At 55.3% G+C, this 24,873-nt stretch overlaps 10 protein-coding genes across 10 annotated transcripts; 5 read left to right on the forward strand and 5 right to left on the reverse strand.

Annotated features, from left to right (window-relative positions):
* Nucleotides 1-322: 322 nt before the first annotated feature.
* On the reverse strand, nucleotides 323-2,742 carry W97_08263 (dipeptidyl peptidase 4; the record flags this gene model as incomplete). The annotated part of the gene is made up of 2 exons (XM_007786132.1): nucleotides 323-683; nucleotides 743-2,742. 2 exons carry the CDS (start codon nucleotides 2,740-2,742, stop codon nucleotides 323-325), a joined length of 2,361 nt encoding a protein of 786 aa, XP_007784322.1.
* A 1,023-nt stretch (nucleotides 2,743-3,765) lies between these two features.
* W97_08264 (uncharacterized protein) lies at nucleotides 3,766-5,807 on the forward strand (the record flags this gene model as incomplete). The annotated part of the gene is made up of 5 exons (XM_007786133.1): nucleotides 3,766-3,945; nucleotides 3,996-4,475; nucleotides 4,532-4,699; nucleotides 4,754-4,772; nucleotides 4,822-5,807. The coding sequence occupies 5 exons, from the start codon at nucleotides 3,766-3,768 to the stop codon at nucleotides 5,805-5,807; spliced, it is 1,833 nt and encodes a 610-aa protein (XP_007784323.1).
* Nucleotides 5,808-6,759: 952 nt separating this feature from the next.
* Nucleotides 6,760-7,632, forward strand: W97_08265 (uncharacterized protein; the record flags this gene model as incomplete). The annotated part of the gene is made up of 2 exons (XM_007786134.1): nucleotides 6,760-6,874; nucleotides 7,028-7,632. 2 exons carry the CDS (start codon nucleotides 6,760-6,762, stop codon nucleotides 7,630-7,632), a joined length of 720 nt encoding a protein of 239 aa, XP_007784324.1.
* A 1,043-nt stretch (nucleotides 7,633-8,675) lies between these two features.
* Nucleotides 8,676-10,366, forward strand: W97_08266 (uncharacterized protein; the record flags this gene model as incomplete). The annotated part of the gene is made up of 3 exons (XM_007786135.1): nucleotides 8,676-8,861; nucleotides 8,919-9,112; nucleotides 9,172-10,366. 3 exons carry the CDS (start codon nucleotides 8,676-8,678, stop codon nucleotides 10,364-10,366), a joined length of 1,575 nt encoding a protein of 524 aa, XP_007784325.1.
* A 422-nt stretch (nucleotides 10,367-10,788) lies between these two features.
* W97_08267 (arsenical-resistance protein) lies at nucleotides 10,789-12,154 on the forward strand (the record flags this gene model as incomplete). Its single annotated transcript, XM_007786136.1, has 4 exons — nucleotides 10,789-10,927; nucleotides 10,980-11,150; nucleotides 11,216-11,635; nucleotides 11,688-12,154. The coding sequence occupies 4 exons, from the start codon at nucleotides 10,789-10,791 to the stop codon at nucleotides 12,152-12,154; spliced, it is 1,197 nt and encodes a 398-aa protein (XP_007784326.1).
* A 603-nt stretch (nucleotides 12,155-12,757) lies between these two features.
* Nucleotides 12,758-14,877, forward strand: W97_08268 (uncharacterized protein; the record flags this gene model as incomplete). Its single annotated transcript, XM_007786137.1, has 2 exons — nucleotides 12,758-12,920; nucleotides 12,983-14,877. The coding sequence occupies 2 exons, from the start codon at nucleotides 12,758-12,760 to the stop codon at nucleotides 14,875-14,877; spliced, it is 2,058 nt and encodes a 685-aa protein (XP_007784327.1).
* Nucleotides 14,878-15,436: 559 nt separating this feature from the next.
* W97_08269 (uncharacterized protein) lies at nucleotides 15,437-16,513 on the reverse strand (the record flags this gene model as incomplete). Its single annotated transcript, XM_007786138.1, has 2 exons — nucleotides 15,437-16,384; nucleotides 16,442-16,513. The coding sequence occupies 2 exons, from the start codon at nucleotides 16,511-16,513 to the stop codon at nucleotides 15,437-15,439; spliced, it is 1,020 nt and encodes a 339-aa protein (XP_007784328.1).
* Nucleotides 16,514-17,117: 604 nt separating this feature from the next.
* Nucleotides 17,118-19,714, reverse strand: W97_08270 (uncharacterized protein; the record flags this gene model as incomplete). The annotated part of the gene is made up of 4 exons (XM_007786139.1): nucleotides 17,118-17,834; nucleotides 18,071-18,733; nucleotides 18,983-19,173; nucleotides 19,324-19,714. 4 exons carry the CDS (start codon nucleotides 19,712-19,714, stop codon nucleotides 17,118-17,120), a joined length of 1,962 nt encoding a protein of 653 aa, XP_007784329.1.
* Nucleotides 19,715-20,888: 1,174 nt separating this feature from the next.
* W97_08271 (uncharacterized protein) lies at nucleotides 20,889-22,837 on the reverse strand (the record flags this gene model as incomplete). Its single annotated transcript, XM_007786140.1, has 3 exons — nucleotides 20,889-22,589; nucleotides 22,643-22,677; nucleotides 22,732-22,837. 3 exons carry the CDS (start codon nucleotides 22,835-22,837, stop codon nucleotides 20,889-20,891), a joined length of 1,842 nt encoding a protein of 613 aa, XP_007784330.1.
* A 564-nt stretch (nucleotides 22,838-23,401) lies between these two features.
* W97_08272 (uncharacterized protein) lies at nucleotides 23,402-24,682 on the reverse strand (the record flags this gene model as incomplete). Its single annotated transcript, XM_007786141.1, has 2 exons — nucleotides 23,402-24,571; nucleotides 24,623-24,682. 2 exons carry the CDS (start codon nucleotides 24,680-24,682, stop codon nucleotides 23,402-23,404), a joined length of 1,230 nt encoding a protein of 409 aa, XP_007784331.1.
* Between the last annotated feature and the right edge of the window lie 191 nt (nucleotides 24,683-24,873).

Consider the following 24,873-nt stretch of genomic DNA (forward strand, 5'->3'; position numbering starts at 1 on the left):
GACAACCTCAGCTGTCGTGTTCACCGGTGGGCGCGAGCTTTTACTAAGCACGCGACTGTGGATATTGCCGCATCCTAGAGACGATGGCTCGTCTAAGGCGCGCTTGCAAAAGAACTAGAGCTGGATGCAGGAGGCTTCATCGAGCCGACGACGAGGTCCAGCAGCCGCATGTACAGACGCTAAAGCTGTGATGATCATCAACGACTCGACGATTACGAATGTTTCCTTCATATCACCTGGGTCCGTGACACCACTCGCTGCTGTGCGATTGCAACGATCTATGTTTCTACAGACTTTTGTATCTAATCATAGTACGATCCCCTCACAACCTCCCCTCCCTCCTCACCCCTCTCCTACTCCACTGATGCACCACCCTCTCCCCCGGCACCCTCTGCTTTTCCTCAAACAGCTTCTTCGTAAGCTGCTTGTATAGAAACTCATTCGCGCCATTATACTGGATGCTATGATCGCTATCCGTGAACCACTGCACCTGCATCTTCTCCGGGCTGACCCCCGCGCCCACCAGCGTATCTACCAGCGCGGCCGAGTTCTGGAAATGTACATTGTCGTCGCCTGTGCCGTGCTGCACTAGTGTGCCCCCGGCCACGTTCTTGAAACCGGTCGCGGAGCGCACGGCGGAGGTGTTGTAGCCGGCGCTGTTGGTGGAGGGGAGGCCCATGTATCTGGTTAGGGATTAGCAATTATCGTCTGCGGGGAACGCTTGGACGGGAGTCGTGCTTACCTTTCAGTGTACATTGAATCGTAGAGCCGCCAGTCGGAGACAGGGGCAGTAATGAGGCCGAGGCTGAAGACGCCGCTATTGGCTTCGATGACTTTGGAGGTGAGGTATCCGCCATAGGACCAGCCCCACATGCCGATCTTCTCGGCATCGATGAATGCGTTCTGCTGCGCCAGCGTCCGCGCCGCCCAGATCTGGTCCTGGGTCTCGAGGAGCCCGAGCTGCCGGCTCACAGCGGCGCGGAAGGCGCGGCCCTTGAAGCCCGTCCCGCGGTTATCGACCGTGTAGGTTATGTATTGCAATTCCGGGTCTGACGCGATGTAGGCGTTCCAATCGAGGGCCTGGAAGACCTTGGTGACTTCCTGGGCGCCGGGGCCGCCGTACGGCGTGAAGAGGACCGGGTACTTTTTCGAGGCGTCGAAGTTGGCTGGGAGACGTTGCATCACATTTAGGGTGAAGCCGTCGGGGTGGGTGAGCTCGAAGTAGGTTATATTGGGCAGATTGTAGCTGTTGATGCGCGCGTAGACGGCGGCGTTGCTGGTGAGCGTGCGGATGGGGGTTGTCGAGTTGATGGAGTAGACTTCTTGGTAGGGCACGTCGGGGCCGCGGTAGCTGAGCACGTAGTAGGATGCGGATGCGGAGAAGGAGGCCGTCCAGTACGCGGAGACGGTGTCGTCTACGAGGGCCTTCTTGGTGAAGGTCGCGTAGGAGACGGAGTAGACGTGGCGCTCGGTGCTGTGGTGCTCGGTGGAGGCGTAGTAGATCAAGGACCGCGCGGAGTCGACTTTGAGGATGGCGGTCACTTCCCACTCGCCGGAGGTCAGCGGGATCGCCGGACCACCGGAGACGGGGAACAAGTAGAGGTGGTTCCAGCCAGATGTGTCAGACATATCTAGGTAGTACGTGGCGCTGGCGCTGGCATTGGCTGTTCCATTGAGCGGGATGCTGCCAAGGTATGTGATTGCCATGTTATTGTCGAGCCAGCCTGAGCCCGAAACATCTCGTTCTCGGACCGCCTTAGATGATTCGGTTTGCACATTCACTACGACATGCTTGTCTTGGTCTTGCACACGGTTGAATGCGCGGTACATCACACTTGAATGCTCCTCTGTTAGCCAAGCCACTTCTCCAATGATCAAATCATCCGCAGGGAAAGCCTCGATCGGGATGGTGCTGTTCTCCATGGCCACAAGGTCTAGCAGGCGGAAGGAAACAGTCGGGTTGGTGGCGCCTACTTTAGGGTATCGGATATCTAGCTCATACGGGTAAGGGGGCGCAATGGACTGTCCATGGCCAGGTTCGCCCATGAAGTAGGGCACAGTGAATGTTGGAACTCCTGTCTCGTTGAAGCTGAGGAAAGCGAGATATTCGCCGTCCGGGGAGAACCAGAGCGCGGAGTTAGTGCCGAAGATTTCCTCCTCGTAAACCCAATCAGGCACTCCGTTGAAGACGTCAGGGCCTCCATCGTAGGTGATCTGAGTAATTGTCGAGTCGTTGTGCCGGATGTACAGGTCGTTTCCGCGGACGAACGCAATTTCGTTGTTCACAGGACTCCATTCTGCATACTGGATGTCGCCGACTTGGTTGTCTACCAGAGGATCTAGCGTGCCCGATGCACGGTCGAGGATGACATAGTCGGCGAAGTAGGAATGCCGGTACTGCTTGGTGTAGTTCGTCGCGAAGAGCACTCTCGTGAGATCAGGCGCGATCCAATATGTATAGTAATCCTCGGGAAGTTGACTCGACGAGACGAACACCTCGTTTCTTCCCGTGACCACGTCCTCGAGCACAAGCGACCCGTTGCTTGCGTAAATGAATTGACCATCTCTTTCGCCCGTTGCAGCCCACCGCAGGCTCCTCGAAGACGGAGACAGGGAGGACCCAGATGTCACGTTGAACGTCAGAAGGGTGCCATTCTTGCTTCCCGTGGGTGGATGAGGCTGACGAGCTGGCTCGATGGCCTGCGCTAGCGCAACGAAGCACAGCGCGAGGAAAGAGCGCATCGTGAAAGAGTCACTGTACCTTGAGTGGCACAGTGAACAGAGGAGAGATGGAGAAGGGAGAGATGGAGAAGGGAGAGATGGAATGTGGAGAGGCTCGCCTCCACTTTTTATGCCCACCTCGCTTTCCTACGGCTCTGTACTGGACCTTGAACCCACAATTCGCGATGCAAACAGATCCCCAATCAAACGGCTTTCTACGGTGTCACGGTCGACGTGAAAGGAAGCTGGGTAGCGGGCGGTAGCCCAGAGCGGAAGCTCGCAAGATGCCAAGCGATAAACGGGCGCAGGGGCCGATGCGGCGTTCAGCAACGGTGGGTTGCGTGCAGTGCAGTGCAGGTGCAGGAGGGGAAGGGAAACAGCTACTTGTTGAAGCAATTCCCGATCCCAGAAATGTCCTCGTCAAGATGTTCTCCTTTTTAACAGGCGCAAGGGCTCGTGGAGCCCCGCCTGCATTCAAGCTTCCACTTCCACTTCCACTTCCACTTCCACATCCAGCTTTTCCATCTTGAACTGGGCCAAGCCCCAAACGGGCCGACACGCGTTTCGGCTTCGCAGAGCCGGGAATGGCCTGTCTGCGGATGCATGGCGGCAACGGCTTGCTCAAGCGCCTCAAAATATCAGGGACAGATTTCCCGGTTGACGTCACTGCCGGCGTCCAACACCACTCACTCGAACACCCGGAGCGGATTCGTCCGGATACTCAGGCTGAGCCCGTGGGGCTGCAGCTGTTCAATTACTATGGACCAATTTCTGCATCGAAGTTGTCTATTAGGTCTTCACCTTGTGCCTCTGCCTTCTGGGCTTCACCACCGCTTCTATCGCTGAGCTTTCTTCGTTATATCTTTTGTGTGGTCGCTGCGCCTTCGCTAGACGTTATATTACATCCTGTCGTAGCCTTGATGGCCGGGTGATACCGACGAAAGCTGTTCACACCCCAATTAGGGACTGGCAGACTTCTACCATTTCTTGTATCGGATTCTCTTTCTACAGTAATTTGCATTGTGTCTGTCCACATCACACAGAATGTCTTTCCCAGCATGGGTATCCGGCAACAAGAAGAATGAGACGCCTCGTTCAAACAGCGGGATTGGGAAAGGCTCAGTCCCACGCGGAAAGAAGCCCAAGACTAGGCCCCCAAGCAGTTTGCGTGATAAGGCTGGCTTCCTCCATGGCACGCTCCCCAAATATTCCGGGCCATACAGTGTAGGACGCCAGTATCAGGGCATAGGAAGTCCGGCGCTAACAAGTACCAGGTCGGCGTCATGGACATCGAAGTCCCCGCCGAGAACCCACGTAACTTCTCTCACATCACCCGCCATGACCAGCACATCCTCAAGCTCGAAACCGTCCTCATGACCGTCTACTATCCCACGGCGATCGGTGTCGGATCGGGTAAGGACCCAGCAGGTCACAAGAAGTGGTCTCGTGAAACATGGCTTCCAAGGCCACGGATCAAGATGGCAAAGGGATATGGCAAGTTCGCCGGCGTTGGAGCTATAGCTGTGCCTTGGTTCGCCGCAACCACGATGTTCACAAAACTGCCTGCCTATCGAAACGCACCTATATCCCAACATTGGCCACCGCGCGATAACCTTCAGCACGCAGGGCCGAAAGTGAAGAGTGAATCTGGACCACCGCCGCCCGGCGAGAGTGAAGAGCCCTGTTTTCCCCTGATGATCTTCAGCCATGGACTGGGGGGCACTAGGACGACATACTCAAGTGTTTGCGGAGAGGTAACAATCTCCCGAGGTCATCCAGCCGGCAGTTGATGAGCTAAGTCACACCACAGTTTGCAAGTTACGGCTTCGTGGTCTCCGCTGTCGAGCATCGCGACGGCTCCGGTGCACGAACGTTCGTCAATCATGCCCGGTCCGGTGTTGGCAGCATGAAGGAGCGGGAAACTGCTGGTCCCGTGGATCACAATGAGAAGGAGAGACGTAGAGGTTATGACCAGATTGTATGGTTCTCGTCTACCTTCGAACGAATCCGCTTCTAACATGCCCGTGATCAGGACTACATCTTTCCCAAGGGTAATCGAAAGTGCTTGATCTAACCTTTTCCTGCTAACGTGATTCGCAGACAACCCCTACGACACCAGTCCTAGTAATCACAAAGGAGTCGACTCTGAGCTGAGAGACGCGCAGCTCCAGTTACGGCTTGCGGAGATTGAAGAGGCGTACAACGTCATTCGTCACATTGACGGCGGCCGAGGCGGCGAAATCGCCAACAAGAACCTCCGGCGCGAGGGGTATGTCGGCTCTAGCTCTCGAGGCCTTGACGGCGTGGACTGGGCGCTGTGGAAAGACAGAATCCACTGCCACCGTGTGACCGTCCTCGGACACTCCTTCGGTGCCGCCACGACCGTTGAAATACTACGCAACGCCGATCGCTTCCAGTATGTCGGGCAAGGTGTAATGTACGACATCTGGGGCGCCGCCGTCAGCCCACCGGTAGAGGAGCCTCGCCACCGAATCCACTGCCCGCTACTCGGCATTAACAGCGAAGCATTCATGTATTGGTCATCGAACTTCGATGCAGTTCACGCACTCATTGATGAAGCGAAGAAGCACGGCGCTCCGTCGTGGCTTCTTACTGTGCGCGGAACGATTCATGTCTCCCAGTCTGACTTCAGCATATTATACCCCCAGACCTGCGCTATGCTCCTCAAGATGACGGCAAATCCAAAGCGGGCGCTGGACCTAAATGTCTCAGCCACTCTCGAATTCCTCAAGAAAGTGATGCCGCAGAGGAGCGCGATGATCGACCGCTGCTTCACAGACGAAGGTCTTCTGGACACAGAACCGGTAGAAGAGTTGCCGACAGAACACAAGCCTAAGGAAAAGTGGATGGCTGCCAGACTCAAGATCCCGCATGAGTTTCGGTCGAGGTTTGTGCCGAAGATCACCAGGAAGATAAGGAGGAAAAGGCGGCAAAACCAGAAGCATGATCCTAATGACGAGATATGGATGCACGTGACCTCCAGCGAAGAAGAAGTCACAGCGTGGAACGAGAATAAGTCGGAAAAAGGCGAGGGCGACGACCCGGGAGACCCGGGAGGCGATTGATGAAGACTCAAAGTAAGCCAATCACGGATTTGGCAGCCTCGCGGAGTTCCTGACGCGCAGAATAAGGCCGCACCTCTGGGTACGAGTATCTTCTCCGATCGAGACATGGCGTTCAGAGACCGGCGATTGTTATCCAAAGAGCCTTGACGGGCTTGATTTACTAAGCAATACTCTGCCCGACGCAGCGGCAGGTTCTCCGGAAGTTGAGATGTACAAGCAAGCGGCATAGACGCTAAAATCCACAAGTCCAGCAAGGTGACGGCCTTTAAGCTGTAAACCGGCAGACACACATGGAACCGTATCAGAGTATCAAGCAACGCCTTGCTGTAGCCCAAAAGTTACAATTGGAAAGCAAAACGTCAGAGCACGTCTGACGGCGAACTGTAAACGGTATGGTGTTATGAGTACACAATGGCGAGTAGAAAGACTTTGCCATATCTCTCCCGTAGAACAGCTGGATGGGAGCGCTCGCGGCCTAAATATTGCTCTAGTGTTCTCGTGGGTTTTATATGCATCGAATTAGATGTCATGAGGCAATGTTCATGTTACTACTGCCAACGCATAGCCACACCGTGCCGTTTGTGGCTGCTCGCTACCTTAGATATATCCACGTCAGCATACCTGATGCTTCCGCTGAGCTGCCTACCTAGATACCTAGGCAGGTATGATGTGCCTTATTCTTGCAAGCCCACAGGATAACATGGGAATTTGACAATGGGAATCTGTCATGTGACTCGGCATTGAGCATCCGCCAAGACCAAGGATCCTTCGAGCGTTCCATCACTGAAGCGTCACATACCCTCTTCTGTCACTGCCCACAGGACACTTTACAATCATTTAGCCAGCGATTCATAAACGGGCGTATTCAATTCCATTCGCGGCATTCTATAAGGACTCTTTGAGCATCAGCATTCCCACCTCACACGGACCAAGTCGTCCGTAAGCTCGCACAATGGAGCAAGCTCTCCGTGGCTCCTGCGCCTGCGGCCGCAACCGCTATGTTGTTGAAATACCACCATCATCCGCCCAGCTCGCCGGTGTCTTCCTCGACAATAGCAGCTCAAGCCGTAAGTGCAACCAAGCTTTCACGTCACCCACAGCCAGCCATCGGTACCCCGCCGTTACCCCACGCAATGCCGAACTCTCTACCTGTCAGCCAGCTGTCACCGCATGACACTTCGAACTTCAACGTCACTTGCTAACATGAATGGCGTGAGCAGGTCGCCACCAAGCCTCCCCCATAACGGCCTGGCTCCGCGTCCCCATCGACTGGTACCACAGCGCGACCTACGCCTTCTTCCCCGATGAAACCCACCGCTCCATCCGCCGGAGCTTCGTCTCACCTTTCTCACCCTTTGGCACACGGAGGGAGTTCTGCGGATACTGCGGGACACAATTGTCATCATGGAATGAGCGCACAAGAGAAGATGCGGAGTTTATCAGCTTGACGGTGGGCTCGGTCATGGATGATGATTTGGAGATTCTGGACAGGATGGGGTTGTTGCCGGAGAGGGATGAGGGGGAGGAGACGGATGAGGCTGGGAGTGGCAGGGCGGTCGCGCCGGCCAAGAGGCAAGCGCAGTCGGCGGTGCTAGTGGCGGAGCGGAATCGTGGTGCGCCGTGGTTCGAGGAGATGGTACAGCAGACAAGGTTGGGAAGGATCAAACGTCAGAAGGGCGGCCATACGTCGAACGATGGGAGTATGAGAGTCGAGTGGGAGATCGTGGAGTATGAGGGCGATACCGAGGACGGAACCGTTACTGGGAAGAGGAAGATCGGCGAGATGGAGGATGGGAGGGAGGATGTGGTGATGAGGGCTGCTTGAATGTGGCATGCATTGCTGGTGCGGTGGGAATATCAAGTTTGCACTGGCATTGAGGGCATTTGGGGATTCGACCAAAAGTAACGGGTCCAAGCTTCGGCTTGTAGGCGGATAGGTTAACTATTCACATCCCTTCCTAGCAACCAAGGGGACAGCCAACTGCCTGTGCTTCTGCTCAGAAGGAGACTTAGGCCCAAACACAGTACAAAGGCTTGAGGTCAATCTATTTCCACCATCGTGAAGTACCTCGGGGAGCTGTCTTGCCAATTCGTATCATAGACCTTTAGCTACAAGCTAGATTGCAAGTGGTCCGTACAAGCAATCAGCTTACAAGCAAGACGTTGTTAGAACCAGCTGTAGAATCCCCGAACCACCATCTATGACTTCCGTTCAAATTCACTCCCCTCCATCACGGTCCACGTGTTCGAGCAAGGACGAGACTAAGGGCGGTCCGAAATGAAGGTTGCCGTATCTCACACGTAGGTAGTTCGGCCCAAGAAATGCGGCAACCTTTATTTCAAACCGTCCTTGAACCATTTTGACCCCCAACCTTGGCAAAACGCGGCACCCCTCGGTGTGCCCGGCCCGTCGTCCGGTGGCTGCAGTGGCTGCAGGGACGTCTTCGATCTACAAGGGACTCCTTGCCTTATCTCCATCAGAAACGCTCCAAGTTGCTCTGATTCCAGACCCCGTCAAGACCATGGGCCGCAGTAGTTCTTACAGAGGACCGTACCACTGGGTACCTACTACTCAGCTAGAGCGCTTCTGCATGCTCGATGCCGTTGGTAAATGTCTGCTCGTGCTCATCTGGGTACTTTGATAGGACGACCACCGCCCGCCCACGTTGCAGGATTCAAGCTATTTGATTAATTGCAGGTGGCTTAATCAAGCCCCCGTATCGCTGTGCCTAACCCAATGGGATACAGATAGCGGGGAAAAGAGAAGCAAGTAAGATAGATGCTGCTGCGCCGCGATGGTGGTGTTATTCAATCCTCTCCTTCGTCTTCTACCAGTTTTTGTTTTGCTGTTCTTGCGCCCTTGTCGACATGGAGAAGAAAGTCGAGGATCAACCGGCAGCTCCTATCTACAGCGTTGAGGATGGCGTTGAGGTCGGCCAGGTCATCAACGCGTCTGGTCACGTCCAGGAGCTAGAGCGCAACTTCAGTCTACTGAGCGTCTGTTCGGTGGGAATATGCGCGGGGAATACGTGGGCGGCACTTGGAGGCAGTATTGTGAGTCTTTGCAGCAGCTCACGAACTGTATCGCATCTAGCTAACCCATGCTCGCAGGTCGTTGCTATCTATAATGGAGGCCCGCCAGGCGTCATCTACGAACTCTTCGCCGTGTCTTTCTTCTACTGGCTCATTGCCGCAGCTCTGGCTGAGCTCGCCTCTGCCATTCCCTCCTCTGCCGGCGTCTATCACTGGGCGTCTATCACGGCTGGACCGAAATGGGGCAAGGCAGCGGGCTGGTATGCCGGATGGTATGCGATGCGTCCGTCAACCCAGAGTTCCGTTGAACAGAATGCTAACAGCTATGTAGGTGGAACTTCCTAGGCTGGATATTCGGTGCCGCGTCGGTAAGCGCCATCGTCGCAAATCTCAGCCTCGCCATGTGGGGCCTATTCCACGCCGACTACGTCCCGCAGCGCTGGCATGTCTTCGTGGCGTACATCATAGTGACCTGGCTGGCGTGCGGAACCGTCCTCTTCTGCAACACCCTGCTTCCGAAGATCAACACACTCGGCCTCTACCTCACTCTCGGGGGCTGGTTCATCACCACACTAGTCTGCGCAATAATGCCCAGCACCAAAGGTACTGGTCACGCCAGCAACGCGTTCGTCTGGCGAGACTGGGAGAACCAGTCAGGCTACACATCGGACGGCCTCGTCTTCCTGATGGGCATGCTGAACGGTGCATACGCAGTAGGGACGCCTGACTGCGTCTCACACTTAGCAGAGGAGGTCCCACTTCCACAAATCAACATCCCGAAGGCCATAGCCGCGCAGATGGTCACAGGGCTCCTTACCGCCTTCTGCTACCTCGTCGCCATCTTCTACAGCATCTCCGATTTCGACGCGCTGCTCGAGCAACCTTACACGATCCCGCTGGCCGAAGTCTACAGGCAAGCCACCACGACGCGTGGCGGGTCCTTAGGTCTTCTTCTCATCGTCTTCCTGCCGCTCTGCTGCGCGCTTATCGGAATTCACATCACCTGCGGCCGCATGCTTTGGACCCTCGCGCGGGACCAAGCTACGCCGTTCCCGAAGCTGCTGAGCCGCGTCAGTCCGAAGTGGAAGAACCCGTTTAACGCGACCGTCGCGTGTGGTATCATTGTGACGGTGCTGGGCTGTATCTACGTCGGATCGCTGACCGCGTTCAGTGCGTTCGTAGGCTCGTTCGTCGTGCTGACCACGCTGTCATACCTCGCGGCCATCCTGCCGCATCTCCTGACCCAACGCCGCTATGTGATGCGTGGCCCGTTTTGGATGCCCGCTGCTGTCGCCAATACAGTAGGGGGCATCAGCTGCGTGTACATTATTGTTTTCATCGTCATCTACTGTTTTCCCTATGCGATGCCGTTTGATGCGGCGAGCATGAACTATACGTGTCTGATCACGGGTGGGTTTACGGTGTTTATGAGTTTGTGGTGGATGTGGAAGAGGACGAGGGGGTATACGGGACCGATTATTTTAATGCAGGAGGAGCGGAACACATGTGAGAGAGGAGAGGATTAGTGTTGAGAAGGTGTGATGCAGTCTCCATAGCAAGAATTTGGACTTGGTAATTGCTGTAGGAGGTTGCTTTCAGGCAAAACACCGTTGTACTCGGGGAAGCACGTGACAAATCCAGCTGTGCGTGATTATGTTCGAGCCCACCGCAGTCTCTCGCTTCATCGAATGTCACCAGCACCCCACCATTCGTCTCACCCTCGCACGATCATCAGAAGCTCCGCGCGACAGCTGTCGTACCGAAAACTACGTCTTGGCGGCATGTCACCGCTCGCTTTTCGACAGGAAGGCAAAGTGACATGCACTCCGCCTCCGATTGGCCGGCCACGACATCGCCCAAAGATTTCCACAGCTAGACACCGACCATAAAGCCAACACTCCGACGCGGCAATGGACTATTCAGTACACCAAACAGCTGTACAAGCATTATGAATACCGTAGAGCGCTCTGTCGCTTACGACGACCGCCCTGATGCTGGTCTTGGGAGGGTCGGCGAGCAGAACGGTCGGCTTGATGGCGAGAGGACGGGGGATGTTGAGAAGGGGAGTTTGGGATCAGGCCAGACAGGTGAGATGCCTAGGGTACAATGGTGGTATGGGTATACTGACTGGATCAACAGATGACAACGAGCCAGACGCCCCACCGCTAAAAGGTCTCTCGATTCTCGACCGCTTCCTTGTTGTGTGGATCATTCTCGCCATGGCGATTGGAATCATACTGGGGAACTTTGTGCCCTCGACGGGCCCGGCGCTGCAGAAGGGGACATTCGTGGACGTCAGCGTGCCGATTGGTTTGTTTCCCTCCTTCACAGCACTCTCAAGAGCTATGAGAGCGGGTGCTGACAAGGAGACACAGCCGTCGGCCTCCTAGTCATGATGTACCCGATCCTCTGCAAAGTCCGCTACGAAACCCTGCACCTCCTCCTCTCGCATCGCGCGCTGTGGATCCAGATCGCCTTCTCCTTCGTCCTGAACTGGATCATCGCGCCGCTGCTCATGGTCGGTCTCGCCTGGGCCTTCCTACCAGACCGGCAGGACCTGCGAGAGGGTCTGATATTCGTGGGCATTGCGCGATGCATCGCCATGGTGCTCATCTGGACGGATCTCGCGGGCGGGGATGGCGATTATTGCGCCGTGCTGGTAGCGTTTAACAGCATACTCCAGATCGTGCTGTTTGCGCCCTTTGCGGTGTTCTACATCAGAATCGTGAGTCGGAGCTCGAACGCCGTGAATGTGAGCTATAGCAAGGTTGCTACGAGCGTGGCCGTCTTCCTCGGTAAGCTCTCCTCACTTCCGCTATCAAAGCCCAAGCTAAGCAGCCGTACCAGGTATACCGCTCGGCGCCGCTGTAATAACACGCCTCGTCCTCCGCCGCCTCCTCGGCGAGCGCAGATACCAGCTCCACTTCCTGCGCTACATTGGCCCCCTGAGTCTAATCGGCCTTATATACACCATAATCGTGCTCTTCGCCTCGCAAGGCGCGCACGTGGTTTCCCAGATCACATCCGTGCTGCGCGTCTGCGCCCCGCTGGTCGTGTACTTCCTCCTGGTCTTCAGCGCCACGGTCTACGCGTGCTGGAAGTTCGGCTTTGGATACAGGGTCAGCTGCACGCAAAGTTTTACGGCGGCGAGCAACAACTTTGAGCTGGCGATTGCGGTCGTGGTCGCGGTTTATGGCGCGGGGAGTGGACAGGCGCTGGCGAGTACGGTGGGGCCGCTCATTGAAGTGCCGGTGCTCGTGGGGCTGGTTTATGTGCTTAAGTTTGTGAAGAGGAGGTGGGGTTGGAAGGATTAGATCTTGGAGATGTTGCCGAGAGATACTATACAGATGACCTCAGAGCGAGGACGAGACATTCAAGTTGTGAACAGAATGCTCGACGAAGGCTGACTTAATGCACGGTAGTGCGGATGTACACGGTGGTGTTTCCCTCTCCTTTCCCTCTTTCGCAGATTCTGAACCATTGCAGCAAAGCTCCCGTACTCTACGACTTGAGAGCCGCCACGTCCCCTGAAGAGCGACATGACTACTGTGCGACAGGGGTGCAGGCGGTGTTTATCAACCTCAAGTCTACTCGGTACGATCTGTTTGGGGGAACGGGTCACATGACGAGCGCGTGGGTCGTGGAATGCCTGAGGTGTCGAAACTAGAGCGAAACTAGAGCGAAACTAGAGCGAAACGAGCCCATCCCTGTCCTTCACCAGTAGCCGTTCCAGGTAAGCGCCGGGAAAGCGTCTTCAGCCCTGCCCAGCGTCGATGCTCACCTCAATGGCTCAGTAACTAGGGATGGATGCAATGAGCTTCACTCCAGCGCCTGCTACCCTTCCGACGGTCCCTGCGGTCGGTAGTCCCGTCTCGCGAGTCTCCGACATCTCCCAAGCCTCCAACAACACCTTTCAAATGTCCGCGAGCCCTGTCCGGCCAAGGAAAAGCGATGGCTACAAGCCGAAGATTATCACGACCGTTGGAGCGAAGCCGGCATGCCTCGTGAACGCATCGGTGACCTATGTCGGCAATGACCAGATCTACGCCTTCGGAGGGTTTGACCAGTACACCGATGAAGGTATGGGAGGCTCCTTGCACTCTTCGGCCTCAGGGTGCAGTGTTTGTTGACGTTAAATGCAGTTTACAATCATGTGCTGCGCCTCAACCTTGTGACCAGACAGTGGAACCTCGTGGACAACTATGGAGACATCCCCGGCGTGCGGATGGGCCACACTGCCAACCTCTGGCAAGGTGACAAGCTCCTAGTCTATGGTGGAGAGAACGAGCACAGAGCGTACCTTTCAGACATCGTCATCTTCGACCTCAAGACAGCAACATGGCTGCAGCCGGAGCTCAGTGGTCCGGCGCCTCGGGGAAGAGCTCGCCATTCTGCCGTGATACACGACGACAAGCTGTATGTCATCGGAGGAATGACCGGCCACGACAACTACGTTCTTGACGACATCTGCTACCTCGATCTGAAGACCTGGACATGGTCTCGCACGTGGAGATTTGTGCCTCGTTACGATCACACCAGCTGGATATGGGATGGGAAGATATGGGTCTTTGGCGGGCTGGGCGAAGACATGGAGAGGACGAGCGAGATCTGGTGGCTCGACTTGCGAGGCAGCCCGGCATTCGACTCTCCCGCAACGATCGGCACAGGCACTCGCCAAGCGCTGCCCGCTCGATATGACCGGCGTCTCTTCAGCCAAACGACTCAGCCTGCCACCGGCTCCACTGGCTACGTCGCAAACACAAGCAGTGTCCAGAGCAATCCCACGCAACTCATGTCGCGCACTCCCCCTGTCGCTCCAGGCGCGATATCCACGCTCAAATTCGTCTCCAGCCCGAATCTTCCAACACAGGCGATCGGTACCCACTTTCACGCTTTCTCTTCTGGATGCTTGCTGGACTTTGTCACCCCCGCCAGCGTCATCTCCTCTTTCGAAACGAGCCTGTCTGCTTTGGATCTCGACACACTCCGGTGGCAGAAGCTTGCAGACGGAAAGGACCTCTTCAATCCGAACTATCGATGGCATTATTGCGCGATGAACGAGGATGCAACCCACGCGTGGCTGCTTGGATGTCCGACCGAGCAGCCAAACAACGGCGGAGCTGACCCCGGCGAGTACTTGAGCGATGTTCTACCAATTGACCTCAGGAAGCTAGGTATGCTCGGTAACAGCCTAACGCTCGAATCCCGGCCAGACCAAGTTAAGATCCCCGCCTCCGACGCCAACATCTCCTCGCACCTCTCAGGCATCGGCGCCGACCTTGCGCGGACTTTCGACCAGGCCCCCGAAACCGGCAGCGGCGCCGACTTCATCATCACGGGCGAGCGCGACGAAGACGATGACCGCCCCGATGACTCTTCCACCATCGCCGACGCCCAATCTCCCACCACCTCAGCCCCCATACACGTGCATAAGATGATTCTGCAGGCGCGCTGGCCGCACTTCTCCCGCCTCTACTCGGCGCAGATGGTCGAGTTCCACACGAAGAAAATGCACATCCCCGAGCCCTACAGCGCGGTGCGCTCGTTTCTGTACTACCTCTACACCGACAGCATCGCGCCGCACCCTGTCCACGGGCCCTCGCTCACCGACGTCGCGGGCATGCTCGTCATGGCGAATATCTACGACATGCCGCGTCTGCGCCTCCTCTGCGTCAACAGGCTCGGCAAGGAACTCGACGTCGACCACGCGGCCACGATCTGGGAGCGTGCTGCGACGGCTGGCGAAGACTGGCTGAAGAAGCGGGCGGCGCAATTCTGCATGCTGTACTGGGGCCGCGTCGTGCGCACTGATGGCTTCAGGAGCCTGACCAGGAGGGCGCTGACGGAGCTCTGCGAGGAGGTGGATACGGATGGGAGGGTTGTTGGTGGTGATGAGCTTGAGGCTGTTGGTGGACTTGGCGGGGCGAGGTTCGGGTTTGGGGGCGCGGGGAATCCGAGGAAGAGGAGTACGAGTCTGGTGGCGGAGGATACGGAGATTGCGGATGAGGGGGATGAGGAGGGTATGGAACTTACTTGAGGAACGGGATTTGTTGGCTTGCTTCCGGCGCTGGAGTATTATGGGGAACAGGAAGGGCGCTGGGGGTGTTTCGTGGTGAGTTGATGATTCGCTATCGCTTGCTGGGACTAATGACCGAGGGGAGGAGATACGCATTATCAAGGCGTTGCTTTGATGGCCTTCAGCGTTGGAGTACGTGTATCCGATACGCTGTCACGGTAGGCTTTCGGGCTATGTTCAGGGAGCTGAGGCATGGATGGCTTCATGGCGCTAGGCCCTTAGAGTAGCAGGTCGATCTGAGCGCCGCATGCCATTTGATTCATCTGCGGGCTGACCCCTAATATCGCTACCGAGAGGGGCAGCTCGAAGCTCACGTGGTTGATCAACTCGTGCGGAGAATAGTATAACAGATAGCTACTTTATTTTCTGCGTAATATCATCTTCCTCTTCCCAGAAGTACAGGGAAGCCTTCTCAATCCCACACTCAGTCTTGTCAGATTTAAGCTTCCTTTGCGCCGGCGTGTGCACAACCTCTAACTGCTATTCAAAATCAGAATAAGATCCATGCGACCGTCAACGATCAAGCGCCCTCGTTGTCAAAGTAGCCGCTTTCCGCCAAACGAACTCCGATCTTCGTGAACTCGTCCAAGTCCTCTTTAGGCAGACCCAGTTTGTCATTGTCCAAGCCTTTGGTTGCTTCAAAATTGCCAGCCAAGTCCGGAAAAAACATCCGCGAATACAGCAGCTTCGCAAACCCGACACGGTTCCCGCGCTGCAGCTGCTCCACTCCTTCACGATAGTACTCCTTGACAGGCACGTGAGCCACCTGCCAGTCATCCGGACCGGTGCCAGTGACGCGCAGGACCGAATCGAACATCTCCTTCTGGTTAATGGTGAAGGACGAGACGTAGACGAATTTGTTCCGGAGACCGGCCAGGCACGGGCTCCTGTCGCTCTCATCGTCCGGCAGCACCTTCAGCGCGAGCAGATTGGCGACAGAGCGGCCAGTCTGGGGCCAGGTGCTGGTGTTGATGCGTGTGGTGCCATCGTCAAAGAACGTGACGGTTCGATTCTTGAAGTCAAAGCCGTACCTGTAGGGCCCGCCACCCAGACTGAATTCGTACCAGACGCCGCAGGCGATGCCAATCCAGGAGCTCTTGCCCAGCTTCTCAATGTGGTCGCGGTCCTTCTTTTTCGGTGGACCGATGAGGATGTCCTTGCTTGTCTCTTCATTCGATCCATCTGCACCAAACTCATCGGGGATGATCCATGGCACGTTCGCTGCTGCGGCAGCCTCGATGAGCTTGGTCTGCTGATCCGGTGGCGCTGTGACACCCATGGTGATGACAAGGGCGTCTTGGCCTTTGAGGGCTTCAACTAGGGATGACTGGTCGTTGTAGTCGACCCTCTTGACAGCCACACCTGAGGGCACCTTGTTCGTGCTTCCTGCACGAGTGATGGCGGTGATATTGTGTTTGCCATTCTTGAGCATTTCCTCTACAATGAATTTGCCTGATTGGCCGCCCGCCTTCAAGAGCGTGAGCGAATGCCGCATCATCTCGTGGGACCTTGGACAGTGACTTACCCCGACGATGGCAACATTTTCAATGTGGTTCTTGAAACCCTGCGGCTGCTTGCTGGCATACTCTTGGGCCATGCTTGGTGGCTTTGAGGATCACAAATGGGTTGGAAGATGGGAAGACCCTAACCAGGGATCAATTGGAATCTCAAATTTAGACCGAAGAAGACAGCTTGCTTAGGAGACCGGGTGTAGGCGCCTTTCTAGAATTTATGTTAAGGACTACTCCAATCGTGACGCCGGACTTTAGCATTAACTCCGCCGCGACGCGTGCAAAGTGATAACAGATCAATTCGAGGCCAATCACAAACGAAGCGGAAGCGCGAAGGATTGCGTTGTGCTGACTTGCATAGAAACTCGCGGATTTAGTAAAGTCTTAACTCAGCTATTACTTCGTTATTCCAGCCCCCAAAGCATCCGTCAGACGCTACTCCTGCCTCGACCTTAAGTGCAGCTCTCTACAAGATGCAAGATAAACGTCGCTCCCCCATCTGAACATGCACCACAGCTCCGCCTAGAATGAATTTAGAAAGTAGTAACAGTAAGGAAATTTATTGTATACGACTATCAATTCTAGTGAAGAGCGACACAAAATAGCTAGCGAGCTTCCGAAACAAACCATTTCACCTCTCGGGGTCTCCGTACACCGTCTCAAACCCCAGCTCGTTTCCTACAAAATCTTTCAAGCACAGGCAAAGTGCTGTGGCCCCTTAGTAATTCTATACGCCCTCACAGTAACCTTTGACCTCGTTTCCCGGTATCCCGCCCAAAGTACCTGCTCCACGTTATTCTGTCGGTCGAAGCCGGGCTTCTTGCCCATGTTCCCATGTCGCTCCTTGCCACCAGCTTCAACAATAAGATCGAGGTCATTCTGCAGCTTCTCAGCTGGCGGGTCAGACCATACGAGCGTGATCTTCAGCGTGCGGGGGCTCCCGGGAGTGGAGGAAACGGTAGGGGCTGCGCCTAATGCCGCTTGTTTAGGTTCGCCTTCCGCAAAAGCCGGCTTGTCGTCGTCCTCGACTTTCTTCGGAAAGGGAATAGTGAAGGAGGACTCGTCGTCATCATTCAGCGGCTCTTCGCTCTGCCCGCAGCCTGAGCGTTTGTTCTGAGCGTCCTGCTTGTCAATGAGAGAACCTTTGGCATTCACCCGCCCAAACCCGAAGAAGTTGTTCGGCGGCGCCGGCCCGACCTCGGATGGATGATACTGGCCGTCGACGTCGACGGCTCCGTTGATGAGGACCGCTTTAATGAGAATGGCGGTAGGCTTCTCGATGTTGTTGTGCGTCCTCAAAGTTTGACGGAGGACGGCGCAGCATCCCGCAACGAGAGGAGTGGCCGTCGAAGTCCCGCTGCAGTACCACCACTTTTCATCCCCCGAGATGCCGAACACCTGGAGCACCTGCGAGTATGTCAACCAGTGGACGTCCATGGTACCCAGATGTGAGCAAAGAAGCTTGGTGAAATGCTCGAACAGCGCATCCCGCCGAACACTCGGACATACGAGGATGATGAGCACCGACATTTGTCATACAAGTCATGTCGGTTTGGTCACCCTCACTAGTTGTATCAACTGCCCTCATGAGAGCTGCGTCCAACAGATCAAAGGCGAAAGCGGGGAAGAAAACATGAACGTACCTCCAAAACCTTACCCGACAGCGCCGACAAAATCGACGTCCCCGGCGCAACAACATCTGGCTTGTACCTTCTCTCCTTGGTAGGTCCCCGGCTGGAGAACGCAGCCATGCCATGCGAGTTACTAGCCATGTGATCGGCGAAGATAGGAGCTGTGTAGTAACGGCCTGGCCAATAAGCCCCCCACGTAGAGCTCGTAACTCCTAATCGAGCTTCGTGTTTGATGTCTGGCCGCAGCCTCTCCGTTGCGCCGACGGTAAGAAGATTCTTGGCCGCAGCTTCAGACCCAACGTCCGCAGGGTCGATTTGGCCGTTCTTGTTGCGGTCGGTGCCGTCGTTTCCGGCTGCAAAGAGGATTACCATCTCAGGATGCTCGCAGACAAATTTATCAATAGCGGTTGAGCTGCTGCCGTAAGATACTTGAAGGCCCGGCAATGTAAGACTGCTCTCCCAGCTGTTCGTGTGGATCCTCGCGTCTTCATCCCAGGCCTGCTTAAAGAGCACGTTCAAGTCATCAGGAATGCCGCCGAGCCCGTTGTTGCGGTTTAACAGCGACTGCGTCATGAGCTCCGCCTCGCTGGCTAGCGCTTCGATCCTGCCTTCCGTAGAGTGATCACCGTCGCCGAGGACGGAGTCGCAGACGTGGGTGCCTAAATACATCTGGTGCTAGCAAGAAGTAGGCAGGCTGGATGGAGTGCGAGAGCAGGTGGGTAAGTGAAAGCGAGGGACTAGAGGGGAAAGGTTTCATGACGGTGATACTTAGGGTACTGTATAGCGGCGAACTAGGGACGGCATACCGTGACCATCAGGATCATCAATTTACCTAAGCAACAAAGCAAAGTCTGTCTTTAGACTCATCAAAGAACACTTCAAATGATACTCACCACGACCCCTACGGGGAAAGAGCTTCCTCACTCGACTCCCAAACGCCGTACGGTGTCCCCCGCCGCTCGAATCGTTACCATTGACAAACCCCGTATCCGCAACACGGACAATCTCCCCTTTGCCCTTGTACGGCGTGTCGTTGATCGTAACACCGGCTTCCAGGATGCCACGCGCGACGTTATTATGCAACTTCACTGGGTGCACTTCTTGGATGTACTTGACTGCATCAATGGCGGCAAGGCTGTCAAGATATCATTCCTGTACAGCGAGGCGGAGCTTGTTGCTCTCTTTGGCGAACAGTTTTTCGTCGATTTCTGCGTGGGCGGCCCTAGCGAGCTAGGTCAGGATATCCTAGAAGATTTCGACGTCACTGTGAAGGACGATGTCGACGTGCTTGAGCACGAGGGTCTTCCTTGTGGCAGCGAGGCCGCTGGTGCTCGAGGCATTACTCCCGGTCTTCAAACTTGGCTGAACGACAAACTCTTGCAGGTAGACGTTGGCATACTTGACGTACGGCAATTTGCGGAGCTTGTCGGAATCTTCGGGGTTGTAAGTACAGAGGTAGGTGTTGTCGCTGACGTACTCCTCAATCCCCACGCGCATGCCGTCGAGCTCGGTCTTCTCGGCTTTCCTCGACGGGTCGCCATTGGTCTGGATCAGGATGTAATTTGAGTCTCTAGCATCAGGCTTGTTGATGCTCAAAGCCTGTACGACCGGTGCCTCAATGTCAAGGGAATGGCCGTTGATAGTGATGAGTGACATGATGAAGGCTTCGCTATGTTGATCAATGCTGGACTGCGGCTATCACTGCTAGTAGTGAACAGAGAGTGAGAGCTTAAAGGTTAGATACAAGCGTCGTAGGGCCTTGGGCTTTTTTGACCGTGCAGCACTTGCTTAAATGCAATAGGTGTTACCATCCTTACCTAGGAGTAAAAGCGGGCAAAAGCAGGCAAACTAATCCTCCGTGTACGGATGACCTCCAGTACTCATTGACAAGTTCAAACAAATGGCAGGAAGAAGACCCACATTGTGCTGAAGGTCTAAGCCAATGGACATGCAAGATATCGTCTTACATGCATCGTGCATCTGATCATCCTCGTGCGGATTCACGCCGGCGGACAGCGCGCTGCGAATTGGGGTGGTCAGACGAAGCGAGGATCAGCGGCCGAGGAGGCCGGTGTCATAGGACTTGGACGCCGTGTTTGCCTGCCTTGTAACCGTCTGGCACTGATGAGCATACTGTAAAGCGGTACGAGCTGTGCGTAGCTGATGGCGCTGTATTTTCTGCATTAATGCCGGCAGCTCATGGTTGGTCACCACAATTCGCGCTCAACGCGCGTAGCCTTGGGGTTCTGCGGGTGGACGGCAATCAGTCTCGTCAGTCGTGATGTGGAGCTTGCTACACAGGACAACATCAAGGCTAAGTTTAGTGTGTTATTCAACGGCAGTGGTTGAATGCGTAAGCTCCCGCTTTGGCGGACGCTGCTAAGAATGAGCTGAAAGTCGATGTTGGCTCAATCGATTGATGCTCCTATAGATGGCGTTAGCATATGCATTCTCGGTGCTGCTAATTTTTCTTGACTGTCGTAACCGGACACAGCCTTTAGAGGAAGCAGTTGTATGCACTGCGTAGAAATGATAAGCGACGCAACTGGAATTGCACTAGAGAGCGGTAGCATGAAAGACAAAGAGATACTAGAGGTTGAGGCCAAGTGCTGTGTCTGTGAATCGCTGCGATTCTTCTAGGCCAGGATCTTCAGCTCCTATGCAGCCCTACTTATCAGCCTTATCAGCCGCAGCTGGCTATGCCGCTCGCTGGTCGCTTTCTCGCAGAAGTGAGCTTTGTCCTACATGTAGTATCATGTGGGCTTGACCCCAATGATTACTTTACTCTAACTCCGAAAGCCCTCGGCTAGACGCTAATCCTCCCTTTGCCTCAAGTGTAACTCTCTACAAGATGCACGACAAAAGTCGCCTTTCCACCCGAAACATGCGCCAGATAGCTATATAACTCATCATCTCGATCCAAAGGATACAATATGTCTTGAACATTCTGGTCGCTTACTACACCTTCAAGCCGAGCGACTGCGGTACCGGGATGCTTAGTCAGAATAAGGTGCCGCAGCTCTGCAATGGTGCCAGTCGCCAGAACATCCAGCCAGATCTTAGGCTCCCGTTGAACGGGCGATATGGCAGACAGGCGGCAGAAGATGGCGATGGCTTGCGGTTGGGGCGGGTAGGCACTTGGCGCATAGCTGTTGATGGGGTATGCGGACGCTTGGTGATTTGCTGCACTGTACTGAGATTGTTGATCGTGTGAGGCTTGCTGGTGTTGTGCTGCTGCTATGGAGGAGTCATGCGCGGCTAGAAGGAGGGAAGGATCTATCTGCAAGTCAGAGTGGGAAGTGGCGAGCTGCTCGGAGCTGGTATGGATTGGCGTCATTTGCGCAGTGGAGGCAGTGCTGGTGTGGTCAAGTGTCGTTGAAACGTTCAATTGAGCGGCCGGCCTGGGTGGAGCTGGGCCGGGACCAGGGCCACTGCTGGCTTGCTTCTTCCGCGTTGGATCGCGCTTGGTTTGGTCGTCGCGCAGTCGTTTCATGACATCCCGGCAGAGGACCTCAATAGCTTTGACCTTAAGGAAATGGTCTGGGTCTGAAGCTCCAGGGGCAAGTATGCGCTGAAGTAGCTCCGAGTCTGCGATCCACTGTCTCTTCAATTCCTGCCAATGCTGGTCACCGGCCTCAAGCTTACTTGTAAAACAATCGGCTTTGAGGATTGCGTAGAAAGCGTTTCTGATTTGCCTGCTCTCCTCGGGGTTGATTGAGAGAGCATTCTTCGCTTCTGCTATTGTCATCCTGTGTTCGAGAGTTCGCATACGCTTCGTGACGTCTGTGCAAACCACGTCTAACGCAAGAGCCTTTTGCGCCGGCGTGTGCAGCTGATCATTCCAAATAGCGGCCTGCAAGTGTTGGTTCTCCCTGACGAGCCTGTCCTTGACCGCTTGCCATTTCTCAGCGCCGGCGATGGTCTTCTTTGCAACGCCTTCCTCCTCGCAGATATCCTGGAACTGATCCCGTACTTGCCGATATTGTGCGTTGTCCAGGTTCAAGTACAGCTTGCTCTCGTCGATGGTGGTCTCAGAAGGAAACCGTGGGGGTCCTTGAGGGTCGGCAGGCAGGCCTGCCCATCCGCGTGTTCGCCGTCTGCGCTTACGAGTTCGCCAACGCTCATCGCTCTCCGTTTGAAGTTTGTTCAGGCGAAGCTGTCTCTTCTGACGCACCTCTGGCAGTGGCTCGGGAGAAGCCTCCCGTTCCGCTTCGGTTTGTTCTATCGGCGTTACTGATGCGGAAGCAGCGTCGGGGTAGGTTCCTTGCGCGGAATTATGGGTCTCGTTGTCTGCTTGCGGAGTAGGTGGAGCAGCGTGGCCTCGGGCCTGCATGCCGTTGGGTACCCTCAGCAGCCATCTATTCCTGGCGCGCAGCCTCATAAGTTCCCGCTCCTTGATATCGAAGCCCTCGCTATTGAGGATGCGCAGCATCTCCTTCTGACTTGTGTTCCTCTCCCATAGCTCCTTGACTCTGGCGACGAGCGCCTCATTCTTGTGAGCGGGATTTTGCTTGCTCGGGAAATCCCAGCGCTTCTCGGTCGTCAGCCGGTTGATCGAATAGTGGGCGAGGGCGTGCTGGATACCTTGAACTGTGTTTGGAATGCACGCTTGCTGGGGCCTGCAAACCTCTGTCAGAGTTGCACGAGTGGATGTAAACGGTGTCCCTACTTACTGAACCCAAGAGAGGCATAGTGCCGCATGACAGCATCGACTGTCAACCTCTCCTCGACATACAAGCGATAGCATTCCGCTTCCTTGCCATCCCAATCGTACACCATGTTGTCGGTGTTGAATTTGCAGTACGGAGGGAGCGATATGGGCAGTGCGATTACCTAGATAGAGGGTCCTGCGCGTTTGGCGGGGCGGAAAGTGGGTTTTCACCGAGTGCACCATCAGCGATGAACGGCAGACAGCCTTCTTCGTGCAAATCAACTTTGGACTCAGCAAAAAGGGTACTAAACCCTGAGACCCAGTTGATGGATGTGGTATGGTAAGCATGATAGGACGGGATTGTCGAGCTTTACTAGAGTTGAAAGCGCTGTCATATCACGACTGTTACGAACACAACTTTCAACATAACCAACCGCTCTCGGCAAGTCGTTTCAATATCATACTATACGCTGCCTGATTCAACAGTCAAGAATTAACACCGTCGTACTCGACTCTGGCCAACCTCCGTCTGCCACAATACCTACCTAAGCCGCTTCAAGTCAGTCTACAAAGTCCCTAGGGCCCCTGTCGAGGCTCTCTCATAAACCGCCGGTGCCAATCATCCAAGTTCTCGTTCTGCCGCTGTCGTCGGCCTGGCTTATTGGTGAACGCATTTACATCGCCAACAATCGCTACCGCTCTTCTTCCCAGTCATCATGTTCACCCATTTGTTCTCGCCTTCTCGCCAGGGCTCCACCTCCGAGTGGCCTCTCTCTATGCCGATGGTCGTCTCTGGGTTCTGCCTGTCGCCTAACGCCAGCCCGAATTGCAGCGGCCCCACCCTCCTCGCCGTTGTTCTCCGGTCGCCGGCGTTCAGCGTGCTGACGAGGTTGTCTGTCCATCGTTCTTCTGTAGTCTCCCCTTTCCTCCCTTTCAAACTGTCTTCCTGAGGGTACTGGTGCTTCGTTCATGAGTATCTGCCTCTCAAAGGCTTCCTCCTCCTCCTGCAGCCGAGCTGCAAGCTGGCGTGATTCTTCGTCCATTTGTTGTTGGCGCAATTCTTCTTGCCTCCGGAGGTCGGCAGCTAAACGCTCTGAGGCCTGTTCTCTCTCTCTTCGCTCACGCGCCCCTTCATCCCGCAGCCGTTCCACGAGCCGGCGGGAGGCCTCATCCTCAGCTTGTTTCTGGCGGCGGTCTTCCTCTCGGAACTGGTTGATAAGCCGATTCGAGGCTTCAGCCGCAGCTCTTCTCTGCTGGTCGGCTTCCTCTCTCTGTAGATCCTCTGCTAAGCGCTGTGATACATCTGTCATTGCATTCTGGTTCTGGCGGTCGTCCTCGACCTGCAGTGTCTCCGCCAGTCGTCGGGAAAGCTCATCAATTGGTACGAATTCTCCACCGGCTACAGGAAAACCAGCCCGGTTTCCACGGTGGCTCAGCGGCTCATTAATAGCACCTCGTCCCCTTGCCGGTCTTACATATGTCCCTGACGGACCTGCCTCGGTAGCTGCAACGTGATGGCGCTCGACAAGAAAGCACCGCAAAGTCGCAAGGTCTGTCTCCGCAAACGATCGAGCTTGGTTGATGGCTTCTCGCAGAGGACGGCGCCTTGCTCGAACCCGTTGCCTGTTCCACCGCTGGAGATCGTCGGGCCATGTCTGCTCGGGCATCCCCTCGAGGGCTGCGAAGGAGCCAACAAGCGAGTCATAGTAGTTGATGAGGTCTTGCACCATTCCACGGTTGGAGAAGTTCAGATCCAGTTCGTTATCGCCATGGCGGTTGCCTTCGAGCGCGCGACGAACAGGCGGCGAGATTTCGATCAGCTCGAAAGTTCTTTCGATAAGCATATCATTAAGTGTTTTCGGCTATAGTAGGTCAGAACCATGCATGTCCAAGCCAAAGGAGGAGCAACTTACCCATCGTGCTGGATTACCAAAGTGGTCGCGCAGTCGAAACCGGAACTCGGGATTCGCCATGATTGTTTCTCACAGTCTTGGTTCTCTATTCGGAGTCCCTCAATACAGATTCTTGCTGTGTCTTGGAATTGGGTTAAGAGAGCTCATGCCACAGTGGTTCTTCAAGATACGCAAGCTGAATGACGAATGAGCAGGTGTTCGCAGTTTACCCACAGCATTATGCTGCGTATTGGGGCTGATCCTGCGTTAGC

Source organism: Coniosporium apollinis (genome assembly GCF_000281105.1).
Source record: "Coniosporium apollinis CBS 100218 chromosome Unknown supercont1.51, whole genome shotgun sequence".
In the NCBI taxonomy this organism is placed as follows: Eukaryota; Fungi; Ascomycota; class Dothideomycetes; genus Coniosporium; species Coniosporium apollinis.